The sequence below is a fragment of the Salvia hispanica genome, chromosome 3 (genome assembly GCF_023119035.1).
Source record: "Salvia hispanica cultivar TCC Black 2014 chromosome 3, UniMelb_Shisp_WGS_1.0, whole genome shotgun sequence".
Classification (NCBI taxonomy): Eukaryota; Viridiplantae; Streptophyta; class Magnoliopsida; order Lamiales; family Lamiaceae; genus Salvia; species Salvia hispanica.
The window spans coordinates 25452059-25473937 of NC_062967.1; the positions used below are offsets into that span (position 1 = coordinate 25452059).

Below are 21879 nucleotides of genomic sequence, written 5' to 3' on the forward strand. Positions count from 1 at the left end.
ATTGATGTTGGTCAAAATGTACACCGGTCTTCCACTCGTGAGGTAAATAAGAGATAAAGAGATATATCATCGATTTGATCTACACTTGTTAGATGAGAGATAATCATCACCAAATTGACGTGGTTAATATTCAGAGGTTTTAACAAAGTTCAATAAATTTGTGTGTATCAAGTAGTAGTATTTTTCTCCAACGATTTTTGCGAAGAGAAATCCAGGACCTATATAGGTAATTAAGTTTTGGTACCGATATTGTAATTATTTTTGTACTCACAAACTAATCAATATCTTCTGTTCAATAATTTCTGATTCTTCGTAGCAAAATGCACATGGGTCATTTTCAATTTTCGGTAATACTAAATCTGGAAAATCTCTCTCTTGTATTGAATCTTCTTTGCTTAATGCACCAAGCTTAGAACTCCTTTGCCCAACCTCATATATTCAATTCATTGCACATAATTATGCCTTTTTTAAAAATTTAAATACCTTTGTTTTCCTGAAAAGAGAAGAGATATCGATTGTGGAGAATATTTTTCTGTTCATGAGGGGTTAAATAGTGGCTATCGACGCACACCATTATATAATAAAATCTAATAATATAATGGTAGTATCTTTCCACAATTCAAAAATAAGATAATTAAACTTTAACACAAGAAATTATACGGTACTGTTTTCATTGATTTTCAAATCAAAAAATAATATTCTTATTGAATTTTCGACCCAAGCAGAGGCACCGACACAATGCACTCGAGATTTTTGCCTCACTATCGGTATTACGTGTTCCACTTAATTTCCCCCCCCCCCCTCAATTTCATTTCTTGTATTTAGGTTTGATCTTATAATTATTTTTAGGATTTATTATGCCTGAGTATATTACTTTTTGAATATTTGATTTCAAATCTTGGCAATGAAATTAACTAAGATTCATTATCAGTGGTAAACGACATACAAGAGCGTTGAAAATTAAAATAGAAAATACCCAAATTAAATTGATACTATTTGACATGGAAACATAATATGAACAGAGTCACAGAATGTGCCTAGTTTGATAGTTGCTGAGGTGAAGATAAGTGCAGCAACTCAGGTGTTGATGCTGATAATGGCTGCATTTTCTTTTACAACAATGATCTAGCTTTTTGCAGCAATAGAAACAATTGAATAGGTTTTACTAAACCTTACCAACTTTTTGGGTAAAAAATACTCCGAACTAGGTGCTTGTTCCATTGGATTCGAGTCGAAACGGCTGAGCTTGATGCATCTGGTTCATCCAAAATTCTGATCGCCTACAGGTAATTTGTTATTGTTAATTTTCACTCGCATTTATTGTTTTGATTTATTGACGGTGATGTCTATGTATGATTTTTCGGTTGTCACAAATTACTAATAAAAATTCGCTGCTTACAAACAACTTCAAACTTAATGCTTTTTATGGCAAATTTTTTTTGTTGCGAAACGAACCCAAATAATTTGTACTATTAATAAATACTTAGTAAGTATCAAAAGTTGTTTTATCATTCTTCTCTTCCTTAGAAAATTAATCAAAATAAAGGAAAATGCATATTGGTTCTCATATTTCGAACCTTTTTTTTCGTTTTTTCCTTTTTAATGGAGTTTTATTTTTATTTTAACTTTATAGCAAACTAACCTAAAATTCCAAAATAATACTGTAATATAGAAACAATTAGATTTGTACAGAAAACTTTGCCGTCATCCACTAAATTCCTACACAAAAAGTGAGTAGCAATTTAGAAGTAAAAAAAGAACACAAGCTCAAATGATGTTCTAATTCTTATAGCCCAATTAAAAACTGTTCTAGTTCTTGCAGCCCAAAAACTATGTGACATACTAATTCATATAGTGTATCTTACTTAAAAAGTCATCTATGGATACCACAAACTATACTACTATAGTATTAAGAATGAAAACGTAATCAAATGCAAACTCTAAATACTTATATAAACTCCAAACTATGATCTAGATCGTTAGAAAATATTAACAGATGACAAATAGTAGCAATAAAAAATGTCAACACAGTGTCAATGGTTGATGTTGTATTGATATTGTGTTGACATTTTCTGTTGCTACTATTTTGTCATCTATTGATATTTTTTAATGGTCCATATCATAGTTTGAAGTTTGTATAATATATGAGTTTACATTTTATCACTATCTATTAGTTAAGTATGTATATATGTAGAGTTCAATTCTAATTAACCTCCACATGGTACATGATGAAGCTATCACAAATCTACACACACAACACACAACACAAGAAGATAAGAGCATTCAGAACGCTATGGGCCGTGCCGCAACTCGCGAGTCCCGGCCTGTACGCAACGTTAAATGGCGGAGCGTCACGGCCTGGGCCGATCCCGGGGTCCGACCCGGCTCAGCGTTACACAGCGTGGGATGTGCCGCAATATGGCCCGGCCCGGCGTTATTTGGGGTTGGGCCGGACCGGGACTCAACCTCCAATTTTTATTATTATTATTTTTTTTTAAAATTCAAAAATTTATCTATAAATACCACTACATCCATTGTCATTTTAATGTCATGGCCCGTTCAGCGGAGATGCGCCAAGAAGAACAGCACACTCGCCTCCAAGCGGATCTAATTGAAGAAATTTGGAACCACAATTGACTTATGTTTTAATGTTTTTTTTTTGGAATTTGTAAATTTTAATGTTGTAATTTTCTATTTTCCGACTGAACAATGAATTTTCACGGTTTTAACGTATTCTATTTTACGAGTAAAATAGGTTGTAGTTGTGAATAGTGCAAAGTAATAGTTTTGACCCGAGTTGTGACCTGCAGGGTTAATGGAGTTGTGGCTTGGGACTCAAATTTAGGAGAATGGTGACATAGAGGGGACTTGCGGCCCGGATTTGGGATCGGGTTATGGATGCCCTAATAACTACACTTGGATTAGTTGGATATAACTAATCACCCATGACTATCAATAATTACACATTAATTCAACCCCGGTCCATTAACTCCATATATACAATTCCAGGAAAGCGTCGACTCATCGATGATTTGCACGACACGTCGTTCTTCATGAGTAATCGACAACACCTTGCTTCACTGTCTCTGAGCAAAATTAATTGTATTTTCTTTTAGGTCACCATAAATAATTGTTTTTTACTATAAATTTTATCTTTGAGCAAAATTCGTGAAAAGTGATGTTTCATTTAATTTGATTTATAAAGTTTAGACACGAGTTTTATTAGAAATTGGTAAAGAAAGTGAAACCGAGAAAAAGAAAAAAAAAATGAATGAAGTAAGAGAGATAAGAGAAATAATTGATAAAATATGAGATTTAAACTTTCATATTTTTTCTAGATACAATACCAATTTTTAATGGACTGAGGGACTAGGGAGGGAGTATATCTAATATCTATCAAATAATTTCTCGCTTTATATATAATTAAAAGTCTTATTTTAGGGAGGGAGTATATCTAATATCTGGGAGGTAATCAATAGCTAACTAAGTACCAATCCCAAATTGACCAATTTTCAATCATTAGATTAGAAGATCTTGTGGTTAATATAATGCTAAGTGTAATATATTTTAAATTTAAATAATTATTAATTAAATTAAAAGGGTATTAATGTCAAATCCTATATGTAGTAATTATAACTAACTACTTTCTCTCTCCTCAAAATCATCTCAAATCTTTAAATTTACGTAACTCTCTCAATTTAAATTATTTTTCACAAAAAATATATCAAATTAAAGATAATTTAATAAGGATTCCAACGAGATCTCAATTGCATATGTTCCGACGACGTTCGGGTGATGAAATTTGATAAATTATATTTCAATTTTCGTACATGTTGATAAGCAGCTTTTATCAACAAATGCAACAAAAATCTCAATATATTGTAGGCAAAATCTCAATATTATGCATGTCCAATCTCAATAAAAATGTGTTGATATTTTCTTGTCCTTGTGTTGATATTCTAATATCATATTGTTGATATTTGTAATACACAATGTTGATATAAAAAAACACTCACGAAAATTATCATATGATAACATAATGACGATATTACCCTTTTGTTGATATTTTGTCTACTATTTATTGAGATTTGTGAGCTTTAATCTCATCCACTCATTTTAAAATCCAATGGTGGAGATTTAGTCTTGATTTTGGATTAGGGTGCTATAAGCATTAGAATAGGACCCTCTAATATCTATTGAATCATTTCTCGCTTTATATATTGTTGGCAATTGAAACTAAAAAATATAATATATGACTGTCCCACATCGATGTCAAGAGAAAACTGAAACTAGTATATAAGTCTCATGGGTCCTCCTCCTATAACCAATTGGTTTTAGGATGGAACCCATGGATTTCTATCATATATAATTAAAAGTCTTATTTTCTATTTTATTAATTCCTCAACATTTTTCTTTCTTCTATTTTGTGTAAAGAATCTTTCTCAAGTGACCTCATTTTCCAATAAAGACTACAGCAACCTCTCTAGTCTCTTTACATAAATATACTCCTCTAGTCTAAGTCTCTAATTTGATCAATTTTGTACTCCTATAAATGAAGTACCAATCCACTCACTACTTAAATATTCGTAGTAGACTAACAAAGTTACACATAGTATTACCCTATTTTTAATTCTACTATCTATTTTTTATACTACAAAACAAGATGTTGTGTCGAACGCTATCTGTAATTTAATATTCTCAAGCTTTACTTTTGTCTTTAAATAAAACATTCTAAATGGTTGCTTTGATAGAGAATAGTAATTCGAACAAATGAAAGAAATATGTCGCTAACAAGTTTTCAAAATATAAAAGTCGTAAGTATTCAGATGCCACACATCGATTGCAAAGCTGTACACATAATTATTTTTAAGTAAACATTATGCTTAATTATTAAACTTAGATAATACTTAGAAAAGTCTTAAATCAAATTACTTTCCACCTCCGGCACGGCGTTGAGATCCAATCCAAGTCTCGCCACCACACTCTTTCCGTCACCGTCTGCCGCCGTAGAGCTCTGCGGCTCGCTGCTTTTAGTATTGGTAGAAGCTTCCTTCTCAAAGTACTTGACGGCGACTCTCATCCTTCTGAGTATGGCGAAGAATTCCTCCACCTCTTCCTCCGTCGGCGGCGGAGAAGCCTCAGCCTCCTCCACCGGCGGCTCCGGCTCCGGCTCCGGCTCTCTTGCTCCAGCCACCGCTCGTTTCCTTTTCTTCTCCCTTTCCATGATTCTCTCTCTTTCTCTCTCTTCTCATGGCATATTAATATACTACTACAATTATGCTATGATTACAACTATGCATCCATATAATTTAAACTTTAAAATATACAAGGACTTGACTTTTGAAATCTAGGTCATTTTTTACTCTTAATATATAGTCACCACTCTCACATGTATATACATACTACATGGCACTAAGGGTAGGGAATTAAGCATGCATGATTAAATCAGAACCGTCTAAAGTGGATTATGGTTCGCTCTTTGTATAGTAACCGGTTTTAATGGGCTTAGTTAAAATTGGATTATCGATTTTACTGGTCTGATTTCAGTTCGAATTTTCACAAACCACGATTAATCATCGATTTTGGTCTGAAAAACCAAAATATGGATTATGTCATAGGAAAACCATTGAAAATTTAGGAAACTGATAAAAATTAGTCGATTTTAAACTAAAATAGTGTAGCGCGAATCAGTGCAACATTTTTATAATAAAATATGGTTGAAATAAATTAATGAAACGTAACTTTATATATTATGAAAATTAAAAATGAAATAAAATATTTATGACTAATAAATATTCTTAAATTACCATGTAACATATTTAATGACCATTTTAGTACGTTTGTAAATAAGAGTCTCTATTCATTATAAACGGTAATAGTATCTTTAGTAGGACATAGGGACAAGTGAGACCCTCGTTCCATATTTATCTACTAGTACTTTTTTTTAACAATTTTTTTAAGGCCATGTTTGGTTGCCAAGATTCTGTCTGAGAAAGTAATCTGATTCCTTAGATTTTAAATTCCTGTGTTTGTTTGGGTTTTTAATCAAACTGAGAAAGTAATCAGCATCTCAGAACAAGGAAAGTTAGTACAACTTTCCAAGATTATGAATCCTAACTTTTCTTAGGTATTCTTTTTTCAAGTTTTAGGATTCTTTTAATATAATTTTATTATTATTATTATTATATTAATTAAAGTTTTAAAAATGATTTAAATTATAAATCATACTTAATTTCAGTATAATAAATATTATTATTAAAATTATCGTAATTATAACTATATTATTATAATATTTAAATATAATTTATTATCATTGTAATAATTAATAATTTATAAAAAAATTAAAAATATAATTATATAATATAAATCATACTATAATAAATAATAATAATAATTTTATAAATTCATAACTAATCAATAAAATCGTACTGAAATTTAAAATTTATATCTTCAAATATTTTGGTTAAAATAATAATAATTATATATATTATTATAAATATTTATGATTACAATATAATACTCCATGTAACTAAAAATACAATTATATTATTATATATTATGATGGATAATTCATATTTTAACTATGATAATAATAAATATAATAATGTAATTATTATCATTTATAATTGATAACTTATTAAAAAATTTATATTGTTATTCTTTTTTATAAATAAAAATAATAATAAGTATATTTTTAGTTAGTGTTTAAATTAAATATAAAATTTAAAATCTTGATATTTTTTAAACACGGGAAAGTAAAGTTATTAGGAATCACATTTCGTAGATTCATTTTTTTGGGAAATATTTTTCTTGTTAACTTTACTTTCTCGCTAAACATGGCCTAAAAGAAATGAGAATGTGAGACTCTTAATTGTGGAGGAGGTGAAAATTTGTGAAATTTTCTTAAAATTACGACGAGGCATCTTTTAACATCGTCACCTCAATTTCGTAAAATTTGTCTGACACAATTTGAAAATGAAAATCATAGGAAATAGACAAATAGTTGAACACTTGAACTGATGCGACCTTTCCCTCAATTAAATTTAAGAGTACCTAGTAATTGAGTATTAAATTTTTACTTATTACGAGTAGGGCTGACAATTTTTGGCACGACACGATAACACGATACGAACTCGTACGAAATTAATGGGTATATGTCAAGGTTTATTGGGTTCGCGTCCTTATCATGTCGACACGATAACGACAGAAAAACTTCGTGTCGTGTTCGTGTTACACGTTAAGAAATAGTATTAATATATTATACTCCCTCTGTCCGCCATTAGGAGTCCTATTCATGGGCGGTACGAGTTTTAAGAAATGTTATGAAAAGTGGGTGTAAAAAAGTTAGTGGAATAAGGATCTCACTTGTATATATTAGTTTTCAATGAAATTCGAGTGGAATGAGTTAGTGGAAGGTGGGACCCTATTACCATTTATGGTAAAAATGAACCGGGACTCTTATTCGCGGATGGACTAAAATGGTAAAACGAGACTCCTATTCGCGGACGGAGGGAGTATATTATTATTTTTTTGTTTATTTTAAAATTTTAAAATTAGAATTTAAAATTTAATATATTATTATTATTATAGTGTCATTATTGGTCATGTCATATGTGTGTTGTTATCGTGTCGTGTTGACCCGAAGTGGTTCGTGTCGTTAATGGGTTCATGTCGTGTTCGTGTCTGAGGATAGAGGGTCGTGTTCGTGTTCGTGTTTGAAGTTTCCTTAACGGGTCGTGTTCGTGTTTGTTATTATCGTGTCGCGTCATTATCGTGTTGACACGATAACGACACAACACGCACGATTTGCCACCCCTAACTAGAAGTTTAGAATATATACGTATAATTTTGTGCACATTGCCGTAAAAAATACTCCTATTTTATTTGAAAATCTCATATTTTATTTTGAAGTATCCCATTTGAAATACGATATTTTCATTAATGATAAAGTATATTGGCATATTTGTTTTATCTAGTAGTATTAAATAATTGTGCAAAAAATGAGAAATTTAAAATAGAAGCCATTTTCCATAAATTGGAAATGAATGCTACCAATACCATGACCTCAGGTGAATGACGTCACCCGCTACAGGTATCATAGCATTCGCCTAACGCGTGTCCCACGACTCTTCCTTCAACCATTAAAAAAAATTTCAGAATAACATTTTAAAAAGTCTTACTTATACTGATAAATAAATCAAAATTCGATTAATTTATGATAAAAATTAAATTTGTAACAACCAAAAATAATTTTTGTTCATTCAAATATTAATCTATCTTATAGATGACGGTTACATTTTTTTTGCAATCGCTATTTCACTTCTCTCTAATTTTGAACGAGTAATATTCCACTTTTATATAGGGAGGATATAATAATAGAAAATGACTCCATAGACCACGAGAGAGGGAAGAGAGATGATACAATTATAGAGGAATATGAGTGTGCTATATTAATAAATCATAATGCAATTTAAGCATTGTTTCTAGGACATTTCTCAAAGACCAAAAGCAAAAGGTGGGTCAATAAACATAGTTTTTATACAAAATGACAAGAGGAGCAATGCTCAATTTTCTTGTTATACTAACTCCAATGTGAAATTATTGGACTAAATATTTCAACGTCACATTATTAGATCCAAGAAAATGAATTTAAAATAATACTAGCATATCGTGACGACTATTCCAACACTAACACCAGTATTCTATCTTCACCTTCACACTACATATTCTTTAACAGGAAAATAAATTAATCATGCTTTTTTAATTTTTGCAGTAGTGGAGAGTAGGGACATTTGCATGGCCTTAATCTTCGGCCTCTGAATGTTGTAAGCGCGTTCTAACTTTTTCTTCACAAAAAGTGGAATGTCACTGTATTTTATTTTGATTTGCCACCAAAATAGTCACATGCTCTTTTTAATTGATAAATTGATATAATCAATTACTTATGTTTATGAGTATTGAGTGTCAACATTCTAGGTGTCCTGCAACCACTATGCAATAAGACCTTGCATTAATGAAAATAATAATAATGAAATATACGTCGCACTTTTATGAGTTTTATAGTATATAATGCAAGTGTAATGATTATAAATAAAGAGGGTGGTCCAAAAAAAAAAAAAAAAAAAAAAAAAAAAAACTGACTTTAAATCGAAGATGTCCCAAAATGGCCTAAATGGGATATTATTTCATGGACAAAGGAAATAATTATTTATGATAGATACAGGTCTAAAATTAAAGTGATATTCTTCCTAGGTCTCTCTTACCTCAATAATTAGGGACTGGAATCGAATAATATCTAGGAAATTTCCATGAAACTCGGTGAGCAAACACAACATTCAAATTATCATTACATCTTATATAGGAGTATATAATATAGAATGACTACCAATCTCTTTGTTATTTTTCATTAGAAATAGCCATGAGGTGGACAACATATAATTTTTATCAATATTTTTACTGGATGTTCTATGCTATTTTCAACAATTTTACCAGAGCCCCAGCAAGTAAATCAGAGGAAGTTTCTCAGCTTATTTCTATGTCACATTCACACACTTAAAAATGCCATTTTTCTCTATTTATTTTAGCCATATTAAATATTGACTCCCTCTGAACACAGGTACATGGTTTAGGTGGGTGCGATGCTTCATATTTAAGGCGTATAGAATTTTCGAAAGCCACACAAATAGGAAGAAAAAGTAACTGAAAAAGGTAGGGAAAATTAAGCAAAATTAATATAGAACTGAGAATAAAATTTAAATAGTGTAATCACATCTTTTAAACCTAATCACTGTCATTAGCAAAGGCAAGCTCGCATGCAATTGCAAGATGATCACTACCCCATTCCTGCAAGATGATTAAAATGTGTAAATCCTCGTAGATTCTTAGCAAATGAGAGCGGTAATGCTTATCAGCTTCGTACAAAGGGGACGGAGGACTGAACATCTTATGAATATGCAGCACGAGGACAATGGAAAAACGACATACCTTACTTGGAAGACCTCCTGTTTTCTTTAAACTGGGTGTAGGCAAAGATTCAAGAACTTTTACTGGGACAAGGTCTGATGTATGCCTTTTTCACACACATGAAACATAAAAATCAATGAGTAGGAAAACACAAATAGAGAATCGTAAGCATGTAAAATAAAGGGGCATACCATATGTAATCAACTGTTCCACTAAATGCGCTATGGTAGGATGTCGCGAGTGGTTCCCCCGCTTTATCCCTGACTTTTGAGCTTCCCTGAGAAAAAATCAGATAAAACCTTGTCATTATCTAGACTAATGAATTCGACGAAGGAGCAGGGGTATCTTACGGGGATCCCAGCATAAGCACTGCGAAGCATTAAGGGATGTTTCAGGCTATTTTCTCTTGATCCAGTAGCGAGCATTTTTTCTTCATCGGTCCATCTATTGTGCAAAGGCCAGTCAGTACACATCAGCCTATGTCATTTAATTTAGTGCATAAAATGCAGCACGAGGTATTTTAACTAACATGGAAGCCAGAAAAAGGCAAAATGAATCAAATAGCTAGGGGTAGAATATTAAAAATAAAATAAAAAAACCTTGCCACACGGTTATGCATGTGACGTGATTCTGTGTACCCAGATGAACAAAGCTGGCCAGATATTTGTCTTCGATCATGTTGCTGGACATGCAGCTGCTCAATCAAGGATTTAGTAAATAGTAGACTCAGTTGGCTTGGTAATAAAATATTAGAATTGATAGGATTTACCTTAGATAAGGCCACATATTGATATAATGCACTCTGGTTAAGATGGAACAGCCAAAATATAAGTAATGAGTAAAGAATTTCAGGTTTGGTTAACAGTACTTGTTTCAGACTTAATGTAAATGAGAGTATTTTGTAGAGTACCTGTGGTAAACTATTTAGGTCCCCAGTGACGACGACTGGTATACATCCCCATTTTTGTGATAATTCATAAGCTTTCTCAAGAAACATTCGCATCTACAACCACCAACATTACTCAGTAAATCAATAGAAATACTAGAAGACACTCAAACAATGTAACAAGCATTTATCCTATCAATTTCCTCATCTAATATAGTCTCAATCTAATGGAAGTACACATATTTCTCATCATTCACGTATCTATCGTGCACGTTCAAATGAAATACCCTTAAAGAACACCTTTATAAAGCTTCTTATCGATAAAAGAGGACCTGACATAAGAAAAAGTGACTGAGAACGTAAAAGTTATAGTGGTGCACATAGTTCACAGTAATACTTTAGATTCACATTTTTATCAATGTTGGATGTGAACACATTGTAGGTGAACATCATAACTTCCCAATCCATCAGCCAGTAATTAGTAGTCTAAGCCAATGCATGAAAGAGGCAATAGCTAGGAAGCTTTCTTCCTTTTCTTTTAGAGTGGGGGTGGGAGGTTGGGGCCTTGGGGGGATGCAGTGAAGATTTAGCTGAGGTGATACGGTACCAGATCCGCCGGTGACGTCGCGCGTAGAGTTACCCCAGCAAGCATCGATAGCAGCTTCAAAGCCTAAGAGGAACGTCCGACCGCCGGAGAGGCTCGGCGACTTCGTCGCCAAGTAGGATTAGAGCTAGTTACAATTTACGTTTTGTTTTGTCTTTATTTCCTTTTTGAGTATTAGTTTTATTATTTTATTTGGATAAGTGTCGAGCGTAATTATAAGCTCCGTTTCGGGTTTTCTTTGTTGATTCTTTCCCGAGATGAATAGGATTAGGTCGAATCAACCCTATGGTCCTTAGTTTATAAATAGGGCTATGTTCATAAACTTTATTATGAATGAAATAATATTTTGCCCAACTACTCGTTTGATATCTCACAAAATCCTAGATTTTGAGTTGCCCGACGGAAAAGACTTCCGCGCACAACCCAATCTTGCCTCCGCCGATCCTACGATTGGACGCCGGGGAAAACCTTGATCGACGAAGGTCATCGCCGATCGCTTTTAAGGAGCGGATCCTTAACATCTGGTGCTTTCATCAGTGTACTCATGAAACGTTTCAACAACAACAACGGGAAGGCTCCCTGGGGGACTTCTCGCCAGGACAACTACCCACACAACCGATTTGGGGGTCGCCTACCCGTCGGAGGGCGCCGCGAAGGGGGCAGTTACCACCGTCCGTCGATGGACGAAGGGGAGTATGATGGTCGCCCCACAGACGACACCCCACTGAACCATCACTTAAATACCAAACTAGACCGAGTATTGGAGAAACTTGACAGGTTCGATATATGGAGGGATGAAGCAGATCACAAATTCGAGAATTTGGAACCAAGTTGGGAGCATCTGGGGTATGACGATGGTGAGGATGTGGGAGACGAGGGTTTTCGACGTCGAAAATCTGGAGAGAGAGGAAACGATGTCCGGAACCCTAATTATGGTTTCCGCGAGGGTGTGCCACAGGAGCCCGCCCGTCGTGAAGGCAGGGGGCGCACAGGTTCGTGCTGGGACCCGCCGGGTAATCCACAGCCCCGCTACCGCCACAGCGGCTACGATCAGCCTTTTGACAAACCGCAGTCGTGCTGGGACCCCCCCCCCCAACGATTTCAACTACATGGGTCAGGATACGATAAGCCGGAACGTGTGAAGATGCAGGCCCCACGTTTTGACGGAACCGAAGCAACGAATTGGATCGCCAGAGTCAAATACTATTTTGATCACTTATTAATGCCGGAGGCACAACGCCTCCACTACGCAGTTATGCTATTTGACCCACCAGCGTCGGAATGGGTTTTTAACTATTGTGCAAACAACGAGTTCGTCACGTGGCAGGAGTTTTTGGAGGACGTCCGACATCGTTTCGACAGAGAGTTTTAAAAATTATTATGGTTTGATCGCAAAGTTGACGCAAACCGGTACGGTTGAGGAGTACCATGCCACGTTCGAAAAATACCTAAATCGTGTACAGGGTATTCCGGATTCGGAGTTATACACGTTGCGGCGATGGCGCTAGCACTAGAGTTCGCCGACTCCCAGCCACAGCAACCCCCAGCATATTCACGGCGTACATGGCAGAATAGAGACAATCGGAACCAATCCGGAACCACAAATACCCAACCCACAGCCACGACCTCGACAGGGGCTGGGCAACCAAAGGTGCAGGCGCGCCCCCCCTTAATTATGGTCTCTCAGGCGGAGAGGGCGGAACGTGCTCGTTTGGGCCTTTGTTATCATTGCCCAGAGAAATGGGTGACGGGTCATGTCTGTAAGCAACGTCTCTTGTGCTACGCTGACGAGTCAGATGTGCCCGAGGATGGTATTAGGGAGGACTATATGCATGATGAACAGGAGATAACTAAGACATCACACATTCACGCCATGAACGATAACCACAGATCGCGACCTCTTCGCGTTGTCGGGGTAATACAAGACCGAGCGGTGAACATCCTCATCGACACAGGCAGTGATAGAGACTTCCTCCATCCACAAATCGCAGAGAGCTTGCACCTGCCTCTATCCCCAATCCGACCGTTCAGGGTGATTGTGGGGAACGGAGAAGCCCTCCTCTGCACACGTGTCGCGCAATACGAAGCTGGAGGTTCAAGGAACAATTTTTGAAGTGGATCTCCATATTCTGCCAGTTCACGGCCCCGACATCGTGTTAGGTATGGATTGGCTCGAATCCTTAGGAAAGGTGACGGCGGACTTTGCGGGCAAGACTCTCTCCTTCAAGCAAGGGGATAAGACAGTGACCCTAAAGGGTACTCTTCCACCACCGCGTCGTATTAACTTTCACGCGTTGGTATCCTTGAAGCCCTCGCCGGATGTGATCGAAATGTACGAGGTTCTGCTCCTCCAACCAGACCTACCGCAGGCTGCGGGAGCAGCTCCGGAGGAGTTTCCTTCAGCCTTGCCGCCGAATGTGTTAGCGGTGTTGAATAGATTCCGTACCATCTTTGACCAGCCAGCGGGAATGCCGCCCAGACGCCAATTTGATCATCAGGTGCATTTATTACCAGGCACTCGGCCCGTGAACGTGCGCCCCTATCGCTACCCCTACTTTCAAAAAAATGAGATTGAGCGCCAAGTCCGCGATATGCTGGAGCAAGGTATCATTCAACGGAGCAGCAGCCCTTTTTCTTCCCCGGTCCTCCTCATCCGCAAGAAGGATGGAACATTCCGTTTCTGCATCGATTACCGCGCACTGAATAATGTGACCGTTCCGGACCATTTTCCCATCCCCACCGCCGACGAACTCTTCGATGAATTGGGTAAAGCGCGTGTTTTTACGAAATTGGATTTGCGCTCAGGCTATCATCAAATCCGAATGCATGAGTCAGATATTTTTAAGACAGCCTTCCGGACACATGATGGCCATTTCGAGTTTTTAGTCATGCCATTCGGGCTTACAAATGCACCGTCAACTTTCCAGGCTGCAATGAACGCGATCTTCCAAACCATGCTTCGCCGATTTGTGATTGTCTTCTTCGATGACATTCTGGTTTACAGCCCAACACCGGAAGCCCACAGTGAACATCTGGCCGAGGTCCTAGGGGTTTTGCAAGAGCACTCTTTCTTCGTGAAGTTATCCAAGTGTTCTTTTTGTAGTACAACGGTAGATTACCTGGGCCACTTGATTAGTAATGGTGAATTGAAGGCGGACCCAGCAAAGATAGAGGCTATGACTGCCTGGCCAAAGCCGAAGAATGTCAAGCAACTTCGGGCTATTACCGCCGCTTTGTCGCCCGGTACGCAGTGATTGCAGCGCCGTTAACTGAACACCTCAAGGACGCCTTTCTTTGGACGGCAGAGGCCGGGGAGAGCTTCGAGGGGTTAAAAACGGCGATGACAAGCGCGCCAGTACTTCGACTTCCGGACTTTGACAAGCCTTTTTGCATTGAAACAGATGCTTCGGATGTGGGTATTGGGGCAGTTTTGTTGCAGAATGACCATCCGATTGCCTATTTTAGTAAAAAGCTGGGACCTCGACGGCGATCCGCGTCAACTTACCACAAGGAGCTGTACGCTATCGTCGAATCAGTGCAGAAATGGCGCCAGTACCTGCTCGGTCGTGAGTTTGTTATTCGAAGTGATCAGAAGAGTTTAAAGGAGCTTCTTCAACAGGTGATACAGACCCCGGACCAACAGTTATATGTCAGGAAGCTCATGGGGCACAAGTTTTCGATCAAATACAAGAAGGGGGCGACAAATAAGGCGGCCGATGCGTTGTCATGCCGCGATGCCGACGCCGGGCCGAGCGGGGCGAATGCCGCGCTTGCAGGAGAGGAGACCGCCGAGCACTTGTGCTCATTGCTGGCGGCAGTCGCTAGGCCAATACCACAGTTAATGGAGCTGTTGCGTAGTGAAAAGATCTCGTCTCCGGAACTGAGAGAGATCACGAAAGAGATTAAGGAGGGCAGAGCCCCCCCACATATATCCTTGATGGCTGGGCTGATTTTTTACAATCGCCGCATTCATGTGGGGTCGCGGTCGTCGGCCAGGGTCCCAATTTTAACGGAGTATCATAGTTCTCCTTTGGCGGGCCATCCGGGGGTGGAGCGCACTCTGCGACGGGTGGCGGCCGAGTTCTATTGGCCTAACATGAAAAAGGAGGTACGCCGTTTCGTGGAGTCATGCATGGTCTGCCAAACAACCAAATATTCCACTCAAAAACCGGCGGGGCTGCTCCAGCCGTTGCCAGTTCCGTCCCAAGTTTGGGAGGAGGTTTCAATGGATTTTATCACGGGACTTCCGCAATCGAGGGGGTATACTGCTATAATGGTGGTGGTGGATAGACTGTCTAAATACGCACACTTCGCGCCGTTACCTACTAGGTTTGACGCCTTGCGAGTGGCGCACTTGTTTGTTAATACAGTGGTGCGGCATCATGGGTTTCCCAAAAAGTTGGTGTCCGACCGTGATCCAGTGTTCTTAAATAATGTTTGGGAGGACATCATGCGCCTCAGCAGGACAAAACTGAATTTTTCTACGGCATATCATCCCCAATCGGATGGGCAGACTGAAGTACGAAATAGGGGTTTGGAGCAGTATTTGCGAGCATTTACCGCTGACAGGCCATCTCAGTGGATGAATGTTTTACCGTGGGCGGAGTTGGCCCTTAATTGCTTACATCACTCGGGTTTGGGAATGTCGCCGTTCAAGGCCCTGTATGGTCGCGAGCCTCCGAGCTTGGTCTTCGCGCAGCCGTCAGCAGACTCCTCCTTCGGCGGCCGAGTTGATAAGGCAGCGCGGTGAATTGTTGGTCGAACTTCGCCGCAATCTGGAACGCGCTAGGCAGCGGATGAGTGACTCGGCTAATAGGCACCGTCGCGACGTGGAGTTTAAGGTGGGTGATAAGGTGCTGTTGAAGTTACAGCCGTATCGGCAGCACTGTGTGGCAAAGCCACTTTCGGCTAAGTTGGCTCGACGATATTATGGGCCGTTTGAGGTAATCGGGCGTATCGGATGGGTTGCGTAAATTACGATTACCGGAGGGAAGTAGGATCCATAATGTGTTCCATGTTGGGCTCCTTCGGCCAATCGTCGACGGCGGAGAGGGGGCCTCGGGCGGGGACTTGCCGTCTGAGTTCTTCGGAGATCGCCCAGTGGTGTACCCGGTGCGGGTACTGGACAGCCGGATGCTGTGGCATGATGGTCAGCCACGGGAGCATGTGTTGGTGCGTTGGTCGGATGGGTCGGATTCGCCTACTTGGGAACCATTGGAGGTGGTGAAACGCAGGTTTCCGAATGTGCTCCTTGAGGACAAGGATGTGGCTATCGAGGGGGGGTTTGATACGGTACCAGATCCGCCGGTGACGTCGCGCGTAGAGTTACCCCAGCAAGCATCGATAGCAGCTTCAAAGCCTAAGAGGAACGTCCGACCGCCGGAGAGGCTCGGCGACTTCGTCGCCAAGTAGGATTAGAGCTAGTTACAATTTACGTTTTGTTTTGTCTTTATTTCCTTTTTGAGTATTAGTTTTATTATTTTATTTGGATAAGTGTCGAGCGTAATTATAAGCTCCGTTTCGGGTTTTCTTTGTTGATTCTTTCCCGAGATGAATAGGATTAGGTCGAATCAACCCTATGGTCCTTAGTTTATAAATAGGGCTATGTTCATAAACTTTATTATGAATGAAATAATATTTTGCCCAACTACTCGTTTGATATCTCACAAAATCCTAGATTCTGAGTTGCCCGACGGAAAAGACTTCCGCGCACAACCCAATCTTGCCTCCGCCGATCCTACGATTGGAAGCCGGGGAAAACCTTGATCGACGAAGGTCATCGCCGATCGCTTTTAAGGAGCGGATCCTTAACATGAGGCCTCTTCTTTTATGGGAAAAATTATTTCTTGTAAGTAACTTAATACTACCCTCTACCATAGTTTTCCATTTATTCCAAGAATCCAAATACCAATTTTAACTATACAAAACATTGAATCAACTGATATGAAAATTAAATGCAACTTCTATATACCTAATTACCTGACCAAGTTTGATATCTCCTCGATTAGGGTTGTAGAGGACATGTATGTTTCCAACCACTATACTATGAGAGGTGGAGGCACTGAGGATGAAACAGATGCACAAAAGCTTTTAACTAATAAAAACAGAACATTGCTGTGCCACAAAGACTGAAAAATGAATAAATAAATAATGCAATAGATACCTTGAAGTATCATCAGCCTTGTGCAAGTCTTGGTTCATCTGGGTAATCAATCATAAATTATTCACTGATTAGCACAAAAAAGAAGAGTACTGATGCTGACCAACAAGTCCAGCATGCCTCATCATAAACAAGAAATAGAATACGAAGTAGATAGATACTCCTTCAGTCCCAAAAGAATATGCACTCTCTCATTTTTAGTGTGTCCCACAATAATATGCACTTTCTATTTTTGGAAACTCTTTTCTCTCTAATGAGGTGGGACCCATTCTCCACTAACAATACTTTAATTACTTTTTCTTTCTATCTCTCTTTTACTTTACCAATTGTGCATCAAAACCCGTTGAACCCAAACTGCATATTCGTTTGGGACGGAAGGAGTATGTAACTATCGATTCAGATTTCAGTTTAGTATTTTATTATAATAATCATTAAGTTTGGCTAAAAATTAAGATTAGTATGAATTCTGGTTAGGTTTTGAAAAAAAACTAAAACTGTTGTTAAAGCTTTGACTGAAGCATGATTAAGAACACTATAGAGAAACCACAAATTGGCATACCTTCAAAACACAAAATTGAGCAACATTGTGTCGAAGGCCAAACCTCTGGAATTCTATGTTTTCTTCATCCAACAGTGTAAATCTGCCGTGGAACACCAATGATTAGAAAAAAGAGCTATCTACTACATAAATAGTAGAGTAAGGGCCAAAATTGGTCCTGAACATATGCCCATTTTATGATTTTGGTCCTAAACTTTATCTTTTGAAAATTTTGGTCCTGTACATTTCAAATCTGATCACAATTGGTCCTCCGTTAACAATTCCGTTAATATTTAACGGTCAACGGGTTTAATCTCATTTTTTACCAAATTAAGCAATTTTTAATTATTTGATAATCAAAACCAAAACCTTCTTCTTCTTCATGCAAATCTCCAATAAACCCCTCTTTCCTTTTCCCACAATAAGCTCGAGATTCCCCAAACAAATCCTCCAACAGCCCGCTTCTACTCCTCTCCGCCGCGTCACTCGCCGCCGCTGCCAGAGTAAACTGGGGCAGATGAATTATCTCTCAAACAATCAGCATTCCGGGCCGTTACCGTTTTCCCTATCCAATTTCTCATCCCTCCAAATCCTATTGCTCGGCGGCAACAACTTCTCCGGGAGAAATCCCACATGAAATAGGAGAATGTCTACATCTCAACTACCTGGACTTGAGCAAGAACAACCTCGCCGGCCCAATCCCGCCGGAGATATCCTACATCCGAATCCTCAACTACCTAAATGTATCACGGAACCATCTGACAGAAGCCATACCCTTATCCATCGGCTCCATGAAGAGCCTCACCACCGCCGACTTCTCCTTCAACGACCTCTCGGGCAGGCTGCCGGAGACAGAGCAATTCTCGGTGTTCAACGCCACCTCCTATGTGGGCAACCCCAAGCTTTGTGGCTCAACAGTGAACAACCCCTACAATGCCACCGGTGGCGCCGCTGCGAAATCGCACAACGCGTTCAAGCTGGTGTTCGCAGTGGGGCTATTGGTGTGCTCGCTGGTGTTCGTGACGGCGGCCATCGCCAAGGCTAGGTCATTCAAGCGGGGCAGCGGGTCGGATTCGTGGAAGACGACAACGCAACATTAAGAAGAAGGTTTTGGTTTTGGGTTAATTATTTTATTTAGAATAAACAAAATATAATTAGGGAGTAAAAAATTATAATTAACAGGTCAGAAATGAGATTAAACCCGTTGACCGTTAAATATTAACGGAATTGTTAACAGAAGACCAATTGTGATCCAATTTGAAATGTACAGGACCAAAAAATTCAAAAGAAAAGTCTAGGACCAAAATCATAAAATGAGCATATATTCAGGACCAATTTTGGCCTTTACTCTAAATAGTAACACCAGACAATTTTGAAGAAAACCAATCTATTTTACACTGTACATAAAATGGAATAGTGTATGCACTCCTCTCAAGGCAACGATTCAAAAATTCTAAATAGTGAAATCTCAGAATTCTAGCAAAAACCATGCCAAGTAGAATCAGCAAATACACTTACCCAAAAATAAAAACTTTGCCAGTATTTCCTTCCCCAACCCCTCCCAAAAGATCTAACCTGACCATAATATTTCTTCTATGGTTCAAATTATAAGAATAGATACATGACATTAACTTTTCTTTGGCTAGTAGTAGTAGTAGTAGTAATAGAAGTGGTACATTGCATACTATAGATCGGATCATGTCAGAAGGGGGATATCTTACAGATTGGTTTTCCAAAATATAGCACAGCCATCATGTGAATCACCAGAACGAGCCTAGTGTGCCCAACAGAGAAATTTAAGTCAAAAACTTGAACTTTGTGGCAAAATGAACCAAAAAAGCACGTGTACTTCCACAAACCTTGTGCAGGCCTCTGAAGCCATCTTTTCGAAGTATCTTATTCAAATCATCAAAGTGGTCCACTTCCTGCAATCAAAGGGTTTAACTATGAGAGCAGATATTTCGAAAGTACAACTTTAAATCAAGCATAATAGAGTACACTGCAAATTAACAGAATCTCCTGAATCAAAGACAGCACTTTTAAGCATTTCATCCAACAGTATATCATGTGGCGTGGAACCACAAAGCTATTTGTTGGAACAAAAGTTGCAAGTGAAAGAATTAGGCTATGCACTCTGATTTCTTAAGTTGTTTGTATGTAATTACTATATGACAAACAAATGCATCATCTTTAATCATGAATGCTACAGGAAAGAGCAACACTTGCCTGGAGACACAAGATACTAGGTTGATAGCCCCTGATTTCCTTACACAGAATCTTCTTTCGATAATCCCAATTCATATACTCTGGTGACACCCTGCTGTACAAGTGTGGATGTCTTGTTGCATTTTCCACCCCAAGTATGTTGTATGATACAATAACAACCCGATCTGCAGCAAGGATAATCTGTTATGTGGCAAAAGCTACAAGAAACATGATATGCTATGGCCACTTACTCAGATTCGAAAGCTTAGTAACTGTTTTATCCATAATGATGGTTCAATTTCAGTAAGGGTATTGCAAAAGGTAACCTTTTGGCGATTATGGTTCAAAATCCAAATACTAGCATCTTTCCAATTTCAATGCATAGACTAAATAAAGAAAATATCATACAAGTAAATAAAGAGCAATTTAAATTGCATCACCATTGTGCTTGGAGGCATCACGCTCGGAATAAGTCCACTTGCGTTTACAGAGAGTCCTGCGCGACTTCCGGCGGTACGAATTGGTATGCTGGCGCTGACAGGAACTGGAGGCGCGGGTGAAATTAGAATTTAGGGTTTGAATATCGGTCTCTGAAGACTTAATTTTTTGCCTTTTTCGGGTATGTTCAACGCTGTGGCGGCGCCGTCGTGTGGTACGAGGAGATTGCTCGGCCGCCTGTGCGATGGTGTCGCCGCTGCGTACCATGATTCCGGCGTTGCCTTCGGCGTATCAAATCCAGAAATTAATACTACAATTGTATGTAATTATTATTTTTGCCTTTTTAATTCTAATACTTTAATTTTTGCCGTATTTGGGTATGTTCATAGTACATAGTATTGTTTAATCATCATTTTATGCCTTTTTAGTTCTATAAATAGATTAACCTCTAATCATTCTTAATATAGATGATATTTCAATTCTCTTTTTCAAAGATCTCCATATTTGCTCAAAATTAGGTCATATCAATGTGTAAAATTATTAGTACTCGTACACTTGTAGTGTGTTTGTTGATTACTGAAATAGTCTAAATTTTATCCTAAAATTTGAGAGGGAATAAATTAATTTACTAAGTTGAATCCGAGTGGAATTTTTACGTTGTACTTAATCACAACAATAAATTAGTCATTCTTTTTTTAATTGTGCATTTTCATTTTAATTGTGTCTCTTTCATAGTTGGTCTATTCCTTTCATCTCTTTTCCCTATCCATAATTTTTTTTGCTTCTAATCTTCGTCCTGAAATCCTTCAGATATTTCATTTTCTTCCTCCTAAAAATCTTAACTTTGGTATTTTTTTTGAAGATACATTTATTTTATCTCATTCTCTCTTCCAAATCGTGAAAACTTTAGGCTCATATTGAGATATTTTGTTTAATATCTTGTCTTATTTGTGACCTTCTCTTGAAATCCATGTCACCAAATTAACGGAATTAGAATTTTTTAAAAACAATAATATTAAAATATTTATTTTACATGAGTATAATATCTTTGCTAAAGTAAACACAAAACAACATTTACTCGTGTG

General features: G+C 38.1%; 2 protein-coding genes across 2 annotated transcripts; both read right to left on the reverse strand.

The window, feature by feature from the left end:
• Positions 1-4782: 4782 nt before the first annotated feature.
• LOC125216377 lies at positions 4783-5349 on the reverse strand. Its single transcript, XM_048118069.1, has one exon. It carries the CDS (start codon positions 5222-5224, stop codon positions 4919-4921), a length of 306 nt encoding a protein of 101 aa, XP_047974026.1. The 5' UTR covers positions 5225-5349; the 3' UTR covers positions 4783-4918.
• Positions 5350-9709: 4360 nt separating this feature from the next.
• Positions 9710-21115, reverse strand: LOC125213187 (carbon catabolite repressor protein 4 homolog 5). The gene is made up of 14 exons (XM_048113582.1): positions 20797-21115; positions 20378-20541; positions 20011-20076; positions 19873-19925; positions 18173-18254; positions 17617-17654; positions 17433-17514; positions 10874-10966; positions 10733-10765; positions 10563-10657; positions 10314-10407; positions 10155-10240; positions 9985-10069; positions 9710-9843 (listed from the first exon to the last, which is right to left on the reverse strand). Exons 1-14 carry the CDS (start codon positions 21059-21061, stop codon positions 9781-9783), a joined length of 1299 nt encoding a protein of 432 aa, XP_047969539.1. The 5' UTR covers positions 21062-21115; the 3' UTR covers positions 9710-9780.
• Between the last annotated feature and the right edge of the window lie 764 nt (positions 21116-21879).